General features: G+C 41.2%; 1 protein-coding gene across 5 annotated transcripts in view; it reads right to left on the bottom strand.

Annotated features, from left to right (window-relative positions):
* The window catches only part of Trpc3 (transient receptor potential cation channel subfamily C member 3), a 61,065-nt gene that overhangs the window by 27,165 nt on the left and 19,460 nt on the right, over positions 1–14,440 (bottom strand). For all 5 annotated transcript variants that reach the window (XR_004771942.1, XM_035451254.1, XM_035451255.1 and 2 more), the window contains exons 3-5: positions 9,519–9,707; positions 3,684–3,848; positions 108–324 (exon numbers count right to left, since the gene is read on the bottom strand). Coding sequence is in view for 4 of the 5 variants with exons in the window: in XM_035451254.1 (XP_035307145.1) it covers positions 108–324; positions 3,684–3,848; positions 9,519–9,707 (571 nt within the window). In the remaining variant the exon portion in view is untranslated. The remainder of the gene's footprint in view (positions 1–107; positions 325–3,683; positions 3,849–9,518; positions 9,708–14,440) is intronic.

The following is a 14,440-nucleotide window of genomic DNA, read 5'->3' as shown; positions in this document are numbered from 1 at the left end:
TAATGGTGATGCTCTCATCATATATAGCATAACAGTTTTAGAACAAAATGGCAATCATTTCAGTAACTATTTTCTAAAATAAAAATTAGGGCACTTAAAAGGCTTACCAAGAACCCAGACCATAATAAGCATTTCCGTCCATGTGAACTGGGTGGTCTTCACCCTGAAGATCTGCTTGGGATAGTCAATAACAGTGATGTTTGGCAGTGTGGTGATACCTTCAAACCTGTCTGAGGCATTGAACACAAGCAGACCCAGAAAGATGATGAAGGAGGCAGCATGTGCCACGAACTTCATGAAAGGGCTTCGAAGAATTTTCCCCAGCTGTAATATGACAGAGAGATGGAGAGGGAGATGTGAGGGAGTGGGTGATGAGAGGGAGGGGAGATGGGAAGGAGGGGGAAATGGGAGAAGGGGAAGATGGAGGGAGGAGGAGGTAGTAGGGAGGGGGAGAAGGAGATGTTCTAGAAAATTTGGCTTTTACTTGCAACCTTCACCATACAGGATAAAAATGAGTAAATGAAGGAAGTTGGAAAACTTTGTTAGTTTCAGAAGAGCTATTCATGTTTGTCCAACCTTTAGATAGTTATGAATGTTGCCCAACACATTTGTAGACATCAAGTCTCAATGTCAGAAGTTTGGGCTCCCCTGTCTGGTATGCACTGTGAAAACTACTCTTTTTAAAGGAAGATTTCCCCCTAAAAATAACTTCAAAAGTCCTGGAAATTCAGTTTCTAAATGTCTCCTCCTCTGGAAACCATGCTGCCCTTCTGCAAACTCTAGTATGGGGGATAGTTTTTACTTTTATTTTTGCATGAATAACTATGGCAAAGCCAAAGTTCTTGAACCTGGAAAGGAAACCTGTAGATTCACATGGGGCATTAGAAGCATTTTTTGTTTGTTTGTTTGTTTGAGAAAGGGTTTCTCTGTGTAGCTTTGGCTGTCCTGGAACTCACTTTTTAGACCAGGCTAAGCTCAAACTCACAAAGATCTGCCAGCATTTGCCTCCCAAGTGCTGGCATTAAAGGTGTGCACCACCAGCACCTGGCACATTAAAAGCTTTTTGAAGAGTAAAATAATTGCTACACTGTAAACAAATCTTAGTTCTCACTTCCAAATAATCCAGAATTATCATACTATAATAATATTTTAGGAGGAAGAAACTATTAGAATCAAGATAAATATCTTATTAATTACTACTTACATAATAGGGAGCTATAACATAACTAGAACTTCCAAGTAAGATAGCTTGATTAAAAATTATCGAGTTTTGAAAATGATACATATAATAAAGACATTTTAATGGTCAGCTTATAATTATATGAAGGTGGCTCCTTAAAATATCCTGTGATACACTGTCCTTAAAAGTCCCACATTTTAACAGGAAATGAGAAGCAATTTCTCTTGTCCCCAGGGCATCCACAGTCCAAGGATGAGTTACATTGGACAAATTTGTCAAGTATGTTCTCTATGCTGCACATTCAGAGCCTGGTTTTTAATTCAGTCTGTAACCTTAAAAACAGATTTGGTTCACATTTGGAAGACTAACTTCAAAGGAATGTCCAGAACCTTAATCTGCTATCCACAAATGACCAAAGAATGTTAAGTATTTCTGAATTTGAGCATGCACACACACAGACAGTTGTTACATTTCCATACCCGACACAGAAAAATAAGCAACAATACAATCACACATCTTGGAGCTGAGACAGCTGCAGAGGGTGTGCTTAGCATCACTGCCAAGTCACATGTAATTTTTAGGAGTTGCCAAGTCTGCTTTCCTTAAAGATTGATCTTTGAAACTTTAAATACAATGAAAATAAAAAGCATACTCATCTTTAAAATGTGGAGGTTTTGTTTGTTTGTTTACAGTATTGGAACCAGTGCTCATGAACACTAGACAATGGTCTAATGCTGAGCATTGCCCCAGCTTAAGACCCCCTCACCCAGGTCTGTGTGCAGAGGTTGGAGGTCAACATCGAGTGTCATTCTTCTGGGGCTGTCCACCTTGATTTTGGAGCCTAGAGTTCACCAGCTAGCTAGACTGGCTGGCTAGCAAGTCCAGGAACCTTCTACCTGCAGCTCTCCAGCACTGAGACTGCAGCCATGTACCATCACCTCTAGCTCTGCATGAGGACAATAGGGATGGAACTTGGGTATTCATGCTTGCAAGGCAAACGCTTCATCAACTAAGGTATCCCCAGCCCCAGAATCCTCTCTTTACTCTATGTAATAAGCACAGCCATGCATGGGACCAAGGAATGGCTAAGCTCCCAGCTTTCTTTTCTTATGATGAAACATCACTACTCAGAGAGCTGTTATTTTATAAGAGATAAAAATGTCTAACCTCACTCTCCCTGGGGAGCAGAATTGGTATGGGATAGGTAGGGTGTTAGTGGGGGGGCAGGGGAGGAGGGGAGGGAGAGGGAACTGGGATTGACATATAAAACTATCTTGTTTCTAATTTAAATAAAAAAATGGAGAAAAAACGTCCACCCCAAAATGTTCACTGCAGCACTAACCTGCTCTAATTGACTGAGATCCCCGAAGGCAGACTCTCAGGTACCAGAACTTTGGGATGCATTTCCTCCAGAAAAGGGAAACTGGTTGGGTTATAATTTTCTGCTGACCACAGGCTCTTATGTGATTTATGCTCTTTTTTTTTTTAGTGTTTATGTATTTAAGGAATTGTAGAGTAGCTCCTCCATGATACATAACAAAGAATCCAGTAGTCATCAAACTTTGTCAAAATGACAAAGTTCTACTTTTTATTGTATGAGGCAGCTCAACAAGGAAGCGAGATGGATAAGCATTCTCACACACATATACACCTGGAGGAGGCTACTAAGACATGGGGGCATTGGTAGCCTTACAGGGTCATTTATAAGTGACCTTGACACATTTCGCCTGAAACAGATTCTGATTTAAATAAAACCAGACTTGAGGGCAGCTCCTTCTCCGGGAAGCACCCCTTATTACCAGAATGCAGATTCTGTTAGCATGATTCATGTTCTCTCCACATCTTGTGTAGGGGATTTCTTAATCACAACCAAATTAGCTGTTCTTGGGCAGGTTGAGGGGAGAAAGTATCAGAGCGATCAAAGCAAAATTAAGCAGTTAAAAAAAAAATGAAAAGCACCCTAAGTTCAATTCTACTCATGTTGGAACCTTCTGGAAGAACAAAGGACTTGAGGACCCACCATGGACATTATTAAAGGCTAAATAATACCGCTGATAGCCATTAGCTTAACACTCAGATCCCGGTGTTTCTAATGGGTTCAGATAAGCGCACTGAAAACAGCTGTTTTTCAGTCCCACTGAGTACAGCTGTTTATTTCCTAGCCCTTCTTCCAGCCAGTCCCGCCCATGTTCTTATTATGCTGTCAGAAGTAATTGCACAAATACTACTTCACTCCAGCTACCTATTCCTTCCTGTCTACCACAGGGATTTTGCCCTAAAACCCTTAACATGTCATGCCTGCAAATGTGATCTGTTTTGGTAGTATGAAATCCTTCCTGGTTCCATCCTTGAGTTGATCCACTCACTAAAAAGTAGAATATTTGTTTCACAGTCACTTAAAATGTAAAGCCAAAGAGGTGGGAGCTTGACCTTTAGCTTTTGTACTTTCCCAACAGAGATACACATTGCACCCAGCACAGAGGGGAGGTGGACAGGCTAGTACCCTGCTACAAGGTGCAATCCAATAGCCGATAGCAAGGAATGGAAGGCCCAAGGCCACGACCAACACGACCAGGCACTTGATAGCGATGGTCTGCTCCCGGAGGCCAGAAAGGTTCTCATACCAGATCGTCAAAAGCTGTTGTTGGCAGTTGGGGTGAGCCACAAACTGTTGGAAGTAGAGAGAGAGAGGCAGGTTAGCATTCCCCGGTCCACAGAGGAACATCCCCAATTCATGCCTTTCCAGAACACAGCCTGCCAATGCCTCCTGTGTCTTCCCTCCACTAGTCAAATTTGCTTCCCATTGGAGCTAAAATTGAGACCAAAGGAGAAAGCTGATGCTGTCCTTACTCACAGTCCTTCCCGGTAGCTGACTCCTCGCTGGCATTGGGTGACATTGGCTTTCTTTCGTGAAAGTGTGCCCCCACTATGTCACTTGTCAGCTTTCTTGCATTCATTTCAAAATGGAAAAGGAAAACGTTATTTGGCTTACTATTGGCTAGAAGTAAGAGAAATGTTGCTAAATTTCTAAGTTGCTCCTTAAAATGTATGAAAAACACATAAACGATGCAGACTTGGACCTCAGTACTGTGGCGGAGTATGACAAGAGCTGCAGAGCTGTTACCGAGCCAGCAGATACCATGCAGGGCCCACACTAGCACCACTCCTCACTGCCAAGCTACCTCCCCAGCCCTGTTTTTGTTTCTTAAACCTTGTCCATTTAATTTCTATACACTTAGATCTTGACTCTAAAACATTTTTACAGGCTGGCCTATCGATTTCTTTCTCTGTTGGGTGACTTATTGTGAAAACAGCATTGTGAAAACAGAAATGCTGTATCTTCAAATTCACATTTTGAATTCCATACTCCCAATGTGCTGCCCTTACGAGTCAGCGTTTCAGGGCACACTGGGGCTTGGGGACAGAGTACTTGAGATGGTGAGATTGGCGTCTATGTAAAATAGACACTCACACCCACACAAGGCTTTGTGTTTGCCACATGTATTATGAAGAGAAGTCAGTACTTTGCAACTCAGTGGGTGGCACTGGCCAGGAACAGCCCTGCTGCCATCAAATTCCCAGCCACAGTGCTTTAAGAAATGAGTTTCTGTTGTCTATAAACCACCCTAGCTATGGTGCCTTGTTTTAGTACCCAAACTGCCCAAGAAATACTTGACTGAAGGTCCTTTCTGATTAGCCCACCATTGCTAGTTGCTAGGGGTATGTTAGGTCTTCTTTCAAACCATTGACTTACTGTCTTCCTCTCTCCCCTTCTCTCCATTTTTCTTTTAAGATGGGGTCTCACTCACCATAAGCCCAACTCACCTTGAGTTTGGGATCCTACCTCAAAGCTCTTGAATACTGAGATTAAAGATGCATGCCACCACATCTGTAAAGTTTACAATTTCAAAACTATTTCATACACTAACACAGTCATTAAATGATCTCTTGGGAAATGCTGTAGACACAATCAAAACTGAAGAATTCCCAGGTCTGTGTTCCCTTGGATTCTGAAAAGAGCCCCAAAGCTCCACTTTTGCCCTATCTATATTTAGACTATTCCTTTTCTGTTTCACTCCTTTCTCTGCAGCTCCTAAATGTCTATCATTTTCATTCATTCATTCTTCAGAATGCTTTATACACTTGCTATCAGCCAGCTACTGCACTGGGCATTTAGCACAAGATTAAAATAGGACAGTCTTTTGGCAGTAGTGGTGCACGCCTTTAAACCCAGCACTTGGGAGGTAGAGGTAGGTGGATCTCTGTGAGTTCAAGTCCAGCCTGGTCTACAGACAGAGTTCCAGAACAGGCTCCAAAGCTACACAGAGAAACCCTGTCTCAAAAAAAAAAAAAACAAAACAAAACAAAACAAACAAACAAAAGAGTCAGAAAAGAAACAGAGGAGAAGTGGATGTGGGGAGAGAGGGAGATAGAATGGGAGGATAGGAGGAAACTGCAGCCAGGATGTAAAATAAATAAATGTAACAAAAGAAACAGAGTTGGTATTACTTTAAACCATGAGCTGTCATTTCTTCAGAGCACACGGCAGGCTTTTGCAGAATTTTTGTTTAACTGTGCAAAGATGCGCTACATTTGTTTAATTATCTAATGATGTGTTGCTGTTTTACCTTCCCTGATTGGTCTAGTAAAAAGCTGAAAAGTTGGCCGGGCGTTGGTGGCACACGCATTTAATCCCAGCACTCGGGAGGCAGAGGCAGGTAGATCTCTGTGAGTTGGAGGCCAGCCTGATCCCCAGAGCGAGTGCCAGGATAGGCTCCAAAGCTACACAGAGAAACCCTGTCTCAAAAAACCAAAAACAAAAAAAAAAAAAACAAAAAAAAAACAAAAAAAAATCAAATCAGTGTAATTGACCTATTTCCTGTAAATAGGATCACAGCCTATGCTCTTCTTGAGATGTATATCTGTTTAAAATTCAAACAAATAGATTTTCCTCAACAACTTAAAGCTCCTAATGCAAATGCACAAGACACATTTAAAAAAATAAAACCAATACAATATTAGCAAGTGAGTGCAAAAAATCCTAATCCATCAGGAGATGGTTTTGTTTTTTTCTTTTCAACAATTTCAAAATGTGGCAGTGCCCTTTATCTCTTAAACAACTCTATTTCCTGGAAAAATACCTTATGATACCACACTGTCATAGCTGGCTGCGACAGATTTGTGTGTTGTTTTCCAACGGCAGCGGACCAGCAAATTGAAGTCATTACAAAAATAATACCCAGATTTGAGGCTTTCTGATTTGAAAAGAAAAAGCTTGACACATAAGAACATTTCAATCTTTCAATGGAACAAAACCATCACAGCGTCACAGAACACACATTTGAATGGACACACACACACACACACACACACACACACACACACACACACTGACAAATAACTAAGAAGATGTAAGCTGAACTACCAACCAGGGCAGGAGATGGAAAAACAACAGAATAGGCTTATACTTAAAAATTTATGTTACATCATCTTTTTCAACTGTCCTCAAGCAGGTACTGTTGTGCAAAGCCTTCAGGGAGCTTCCGCTTTTGTTTTAATGATATTGTTATGTTAGTCATGTGTGCATCCCTCATTCTCCCTCTGAGCCACTCAGGTCTGAGGCCTCTCACACTTTCTGCAGAGAACACACCCATGGATAGCTGAGTGTGTCCTATTGCTGCAGGTCTAATTTTCAGATTACCTTTCTGTTAAGGATGAAATTGGAGCACTGGGGGAGAACTCTGGAAATTATTTTTCCCTAGAGCCTAGTTTTACAGACTAAATAGCTTACCATATCCTGTCAACAAATCTCCTATAATAAACATTGCAAGTACAGATGGAGGTGTGTGTGTGTGTGTGTGTGTGTGTGTGTGTGTGTGTGTGTGTGTGTGTGTGTGTGTGTTGAGTCAGGGACAAGTCCTGCTTTCAAAGCACAGATAGTAGAGAGGTATGACCAGAGTTAGAACACAGGGGAGCAAATCCTTTCTAAGGAAGAAAAGACACAACTGGGTTACTGATTTCATCAGTAAACCAAGTACTGTAACTATTCTTTGAGAGCAGGAAAACAGATTTATACATTAGCATTTATTTATTTTGGAAGAGGGTTAAAACAGGTTTCAGTATGGACCCTATAGTCCTCCTACCTCAGCCTTGTGAATACTAAGATCACAGTCATGTGCCATTACACCTAGCTGAGTTTTATGACCACAGGATTTAAAATTTTTATTTACTTTTTACTAAAAATGTTATTGGATTTGTGCATTTTATGTGTATGTGTGTTTTGCTTGCATGTTTGCATATGCACCAAGTGTGTTGCAACAGATGGTTGTGAGCCATCATGTAGGTGTTGAGAACTAAACCCAGGTCCCCTGCAAGAACAGCAAACACTCTTAGCCACAGAGGAATCTCTCCAAATTCTTTCAGATTTTGTTGATGATCTTTCTAGTGCACAGAAGTTCCAAACTACATGCTGTCAAGTTATCTGTAATTTTGTTTTAAGGCTTACTTTAAAACAATTTTTGAAAATTATATGTATATAGGTATTTTACCTGCATGTATGTATATCACATGGGTGTCTAGTGCTCACAGTGGCCAGAAGAGCATGCTAAATCCCCTGGAAATGGCGTTATGAATGGTCATGAGCCACCATGTCAATAAGGGTAACCAAACCTGAGTCTTCTGCAAGAGCAGCAAGTGCCCTTAACCTCTGAGTCATCTCTCTAGCCCCTCCAGATTTCTAATATAAATATATCAAAAAGTCCTTTCCTAATAAATGTTAAAGTCATAGCCATACATGTTGATTGCTAACAAATTTGTTGTTAACGATACCACATACATTGCTTTAATGTTTGTTTAAAAATTGTTTACAATTAAGCAAGGTGTTCACTTTGCAAGGTGGGTTGGCTAACAGAAGCCCCTCTGTGGATGAGCTGTTTCTGCTAATATGACACTTTCAATGGAATGATAAAAAGCCTGTGACAACTGAAATCAATTCTCCCCTCTCAGGTGCCAAACAGAAGAGATTCATATTGTAAGATCCGTGACTTTGTCTGGACACTTTTCTAAAAACAGCTTGCCATCAATCTTGTTTAAAATTGTCTTCCCCCCAACATAAGGAAAACCTCCCAGGAAGAACACTCCAAGGAGGGATTTAATTATCTTAGAATTGATCTGTTCCTTGAAAAGTTGTTTTCTTTCAATTTCTAGTGAAAATAAATCCACATGTTATTAATGACTGACCCAAATTCCAAGGATATGACACAAAAGTTCCCTGTGTTGTGGTGGAAGTGTGTGTGTGTGTGTGTGTGTGTGTGTGTGTGTGTGTGTAGGTGGGAGGTTGTTGTCCAGTATTGGATTCCCTGGAGTTGGAGTTACACATAGTTGTGAGGTGCTCAACATGGTTGTTAGGAACCAAACTTGGGTCATTTGGAAGAGCAGTACAAGCTTATGACCACAAAGCCCTCTCCAGCCCCTGCCAGATTCTAAGTACAAAAAACTCTCTCTGTTACATAGCATACTTAAATGATCCAATTCCAGAAACTGAGATTTTCACCATATGAGATACTTTGACTACTGTTTTCATGAATTGTTTAATAGCTCAATGCAAACTAGAAAATGAAAACACAAAACAGTTTTTCTGTAGTAACCATAATGAAAGTAACTGTAGTCTTTATTTATGGTACCCGCATGACCACCTCCATATCTGTGTTACATCAGACACGTCACTTAAGCTTGGTAACCCTCAGTTTCCTTCTATAGTAGAATCTTATCATCTATCTTACCTGGTTTATAGGTAAAATAAATTACAGGCTTGCAGTAAACATGGGGACATATGTTATAGTATCTTACAAATGCATACAAGTAGCAGCATTATCATTATTTTATTTTTTGTTTTGTTTCTGAGACTGTCTTATGTAGCTCAGGGAGGACCCAGACTTGCTAGGTAGCTGAGACTGCCTTTGAACTCCTGAGTCTCCTGCCTCTACTTTCCAAGTACTGGGATCAGAAATGTGTGCCACCATGCTGTTATTATTAGTGACATTGAAATTCAATTTGCGGAGTGCTTGGTTTATCCTAATCCATTGAAATTACACTAAAACTCTGAGATCCATAAAAGAACCCTCTTATATGAGGAAACTGAAATGGAGAGAAGGCTTATCGTTGCTATCAAGAAGTCCTGGATCCTATAATGGGTAACAGTTGAGAAGGTCAGAACCTAAAGACATTTAACTTTATCTCAACGCTCCCTCAATTCCTCCATCTATTCTGATTGTTTTCCAAGTGATCCTTTGAATTGCAGTGTCAGCAGTTGATGTCTATGGATGACTGGCTCACTCACCTTTTTTACTTCATACTTAATGGCAAGTTTGACACGACTCAGTGAAGCCTTGTGTCTGTGTGTCTCCAGGGGCTCTGCTGACTCCAAATCTCCATTCAGAATGGCTTCTACCTCCTCAGAGTCTCGACACAGGTCCAGCACGCCCACTACAAAGTCTTTGCATTGCATGGAGAGCTTCCTGTAATCATTCTAAAATAAGAGGTTTGGTGTTTATTGTCAAGAATTTCTCTAATTCAGCAGCAAGTGCTTGGGGATCGGAGCGGGTAGATAAAGACATCCCTGCCTGGGTAGGGTAGGCAGTCCCTACCTGGACACAAGGTTGTTTAAGGCAGATACAGTTGTATTCCCCTGTCCTCACAGAGTTTCCTTCAGACCAGCTATATGAGAGCTCTGAAAATTACACGGCCATGATTTTACTTACACGTAGAATCTTAAAAAGTCAAACTCATAGAAACGAAGAATAGATGGTACTTAAGAGGCCAGGAGGTAGAATTGGTCAAAGGCACAATATGCTAATTTGCCTGATTTAACCATTCAGCATTGTATACATGTATCAGCACACTATATGGTATACCATAATATGTTCAATTATTTTTTGTCAACTTCAGATTTGGGCTGGACTCTAACTCACACTATAGGGCTTGCCTGATAGGCATTTGGCGTTGAGATTTTGTAGGGTATATGCTTTTAAGATAGGGTCTCACTGTTAGTTTATACTGGCCTGGAACTCACTGTGTAGCCACAGCTGGCCTTAAATTAGAAATCTTCCTAGTTCTACTTACCCAGTAGTGTGATTTCAGTTGTGCACCACCACACCAGCTTATAAAACTAAAACTTCTCCAAAAAAGCCAGGCATGAGAGCTCACAGGAGGAGTACCATGGATTTGAGGCAAGCTTGGGCTCTGTAGTGAATCTGAGGTCAGTCTGGGCTACTGTGCAAGGCCCCATCTCAAAACAACAACAAATGAACAAAACAACCCCACCAAAACAAAAACCAAAACACCCCACAAAAACCAAAAATGTGGTATGTACACAAATCACTGGTTTGTATTAAAAAAATTAATCGAAGTATAAATGCACACCTTAATGCCACAGACAGTCCTGTTGCCTGTGTAGTCTGCAGAAATGCCAGGATTCCAGCTCCAGAGAGCAGGGAAGGCACTACTCACAGGACACTGGGGGTTTCTGTCAATGTGTGGCAAGTTTGTAAGTTGATTTGGAACACTGGGATTTTGTCCTTTTCTGTGTTTTTGTTTTCCTTCTCTACCTGTCTTTCCTTCCTCTTTTATAAAGGTGACTAACTAGACCCAGTAAGGACACTTCTGTTATATAAAAATTTGTTTTATGAAGAAAAAAGAGGCAATGGCTAGATGCCAGTGCTAAACACCAAAAGTCAAAACAAATTTATCTCTTTGTATAAGCAATAGTTATTTTGAAGCTAAAGCAGGGCTACTTCCATAATGGAAACTTTCTAAAGTGGCAGATTGATGCAAAAAAGTGGCCATTATGAAAATGTGCCAGTTTCTTATCCATGGCCTTTCAGGAAACATTACTTGTCAAACAAACATAGATCTGATACCAACAGTATCAGTGGCACCAAGAACCTGCCAGAAACGTAATTCTTAGGTCCTACCCTGAAGTAAAAACTAATGAAGGACTCAGCAATCTGGTACAAGTCAGAGTTTGCAAATTACTGATAATAACTGGAGAGGAGGAGGGGCCCATCCCAGTAGAGCCATCTATCTGGTGGGGCTGAAGGGCATGTTATTGCTCCTTGCAGAAATGGAAGGAGAGAAACGGCTGATTATATGGAATTGGATTCTCCAGGGTTACAAAATATCAATACCTGAGAGAAAAGTTTCCAGGTCACTGGAACTAACACTTTGCTAAAAATAATCTGTGAATCTTTAATTCCATTTGCATATTTATTTGGTGTGATGGATGGCTGGCAGCTTCCCTGTTACCTTCTGAATGGAGCTCTATTTTTAGTCCATTAGATCCAGTTAAGGTACCACTGTCCATCTCCTGGGGAAGTGCCTCACTTTTGGAAACCCCATTTCTACCTTGGTGATTTTGACTAAAATTTTAGCCAATAGAGAAAGTTAAACCAGACACTCTATAATTCAAGCATTTAAGAAGCTGAGACAGGAGGATGGCAAGTTGGAGGCTAGTCTGGGCTATATAGCCAGACCCTGTCTGAAACAATTTAAAAGTTAGCCACATAATAATTTAACTGATGTACTTGTGGAAATAGAATTCCTCATTTTAATGTGTTCGGAGACACTGGGTCTTGATAAAGAGGTGATACTTCACACAGCAGAATTTCTAGGCTTCAAAAACATCATATTTCAGGAAGACATGAAGAATTCCAATTTTCTTTCCTTAAATAATTTGATTTGGTAGGCAAAAACTACACCACCAACTAAATTAAACAAAAAGAGAGGCCGTTTAAAGGGTACACAGACTGCAATAGTTTCCACTTCAATTATCAGTAAATTCAGACAAAGAACATACAGTTAATGCTTATTCCCTCATAAGGGAAAAGATAAAATGAATAAAATCCCAGTCTCCATTCAAGCTGGTACCATTAACACAAAGCCTCTGGTTCCTATGCAGAGTGGGAGTCAGTCAAACATCCATCTGCCTCCCATTCCTGAAAGCTAATGCAATATTTTATTATACTTCCAGGAGGATTAAATCCATGATGTTTCCATGTACAGCTCCTTTCTTTCCTTCTTTCTTTCTTTCTTTCTTTTTTTTTTTTTTTTTGGTTTTTTGAGACAGGGTTTCTCTGTGTAGCTTTGGAGCCTGTCCTGGCACTTACTCTGGAGACCAGGCTGGCCTCAAACTCACAGAGATCTATCTGCCTCTGCCTCCCGAGTGCTGGGATTAAAGGCGTGCACCACCAAAGCCCGGCTAGCTCCTTTCTTAATACAGTGTTGTAGCCGGAGTTTCCTCCTGCCACTCCTTGGTTCAGGGTGTTCTGTAGGATTCGTGTAACACCAGGAAGTCAGAGAGACTTCCGGTGCCCTGATCCAAGCTTCTGCACTGATAGACCAGAGGTGCTTTATTACTTCTTGCAGTTATAACCTCAAAGTTGTTCAGCTGAAAGGAATCTGAGTGATGTTTCACAAAGCCTGACAGATCAGTCGAAAAAGAAACAAACAAAAGGCTTGGGAATCATACAGGCCATGAGGATAATGGTTAGTTGGTATAGATTAAACAGATACTGCTGGAAGATGTCTGTTATACAGAAAACAATTAGAGGAACTGTAAAGATGATTTTTTTTTTTTTTTTTTAAACACAGAGTCTTATTCTGTTGCCCAAGATGGCTTCCAACTCTCAGCTCCAGGGGTCCTCTTGTCTCGGTCTCCTTTCTGCTTAGACTACAGGCACATGCCACCTCACCTGGCTACTTCAGTCATGGCTTTTAGATCTACCCAGAGTGCTTAGGCAAAGATGGAGAACTCTGGCCTTCCCTCCATTGCTAAAGTCTGCACTGTCTGCCAGGCTTCGAGGAGCTCCTCCCACCCTTGCATGGCTTCACAACCCAGATCAGACCAATAGAGACACCAAAATGCTCTCAATTTAGTTTTGCTGAGTCATCTTCATGGGTTTTTTCCCAGCACCATGGACTGGTGACCAGAGCATCGACGAAAAACTCCAGGACCTCAGGGAAGAGCAATGAGGTCCAGTTTCATCACAGCCTCTCCACACTCCGAATAATGTATATGGTTTACTCTCCATTCTAATCATGTAGCAGATGGGTAATGCAATTTTGGGGGGATTTCCTCAACCTTTCCCATAAGCGGAATCTTACCTTCTGTTTGTCCTGTGAGGAGTGAATGCCGAAAGCATTCAGTATGCATTAGGAAGCTTATGCGTACTTCAGTGTCAGAAGGCACGTTATTTTGGACATAAACCCAGCACTGGGTGGAGAGATGGATCAATGGTTTGGAGCACTGGCTGATCTTCCATGGGGCCTAAGCATGCTTTCCAGCACTTACATGGCAGCCTATAATCATGTGCAACTCCAATTCCAGGGGACCTCACGCCTTCCTCTGGCCTCCAAGGGCACCAGGCACACATGTGGTGCACATACATGCATGCACAGGCATAACACTCATACACAAAAAATAAAAATAAATAAATAAATCTTAAATAAATAAAACCTGGGCCAGGGATCCAAGGTGCTCAGATCAAGTTTAGTCAGTATGACCTTGACCCCTGCTTTCCTACTTGTATATGGAGAGGTCTGTGTGGCTAGATGATTTCCAGAGTCTATTCCTGCTGTAAATGGCCTTCTAACTTTGGGTCATGTTTCTTTTCCCTTTTCCTTCTAACCCTACTATGGTAGGATTTGAAATTTCTTTATACTTTAGAAGAAAAACAGAGGCATAGGGAAGGGAAATAGCTTTTTGTCCCTTCCTTCCTTTCTTCCTCCCTCCCTCCCAGAAAAGTGCATCACTAGCTCAATTAGAATCTGGAAATTTCAATTTGTGTTTTTGTATCTTAATAAATGGCAGGCTTTCTCGCCATTGATGGGTGAATGATTAGACTCAAGTCTCCATTTTTCGGAACAGCTGTAGACATCATTTGCACATCCACACTGCCACTTTAATAACAAGTCACTGGCCATCCTCCATCAATTCCTCTAAATCTACGACCTCAAGTGCTCAGGCTCCTGAGACAGTGACCTTCACACGTCCTCTGTATTCCCTGAGAGACTGTGGAGTGTGCAGAGGGACTGTGGAGTTTGCATTCCAGGTCATTGCTAAGATGCTGGAACAGGTGTCTGAAAAGGAAAAACATCCCTGTGGCTTCACCAAGGAGCAGCACATTGTCTCTTCATTTTCAGGCCAGAACTCTGAGCTGAAAGTCCCTCTGGGAAGGAATATAGTGAACAGCACAGAACAGGGCA

The sequence above is a fragment of the Cricetulus griseus genome (assembly GCF_003668045.3).
Source record: "Cricetulus griseus strain 17A/GY chromosome 1 unlocalized genomic scaffold, alternate assembly CriGri-PICRH-1.0 chr1_0, whole genome shotgun sequence".
NCBI classification, from domain to species: Eukaryota; Metazoa; Chordata; class Mammalia; order Rodentia; family Cricetidae; genus Cricetulus; species Cricetulus griseus.
Note: the sequence above shows the minus strand (reverse complement) of the source record. Positions and strands in the feature narration are given on the sequence as shown.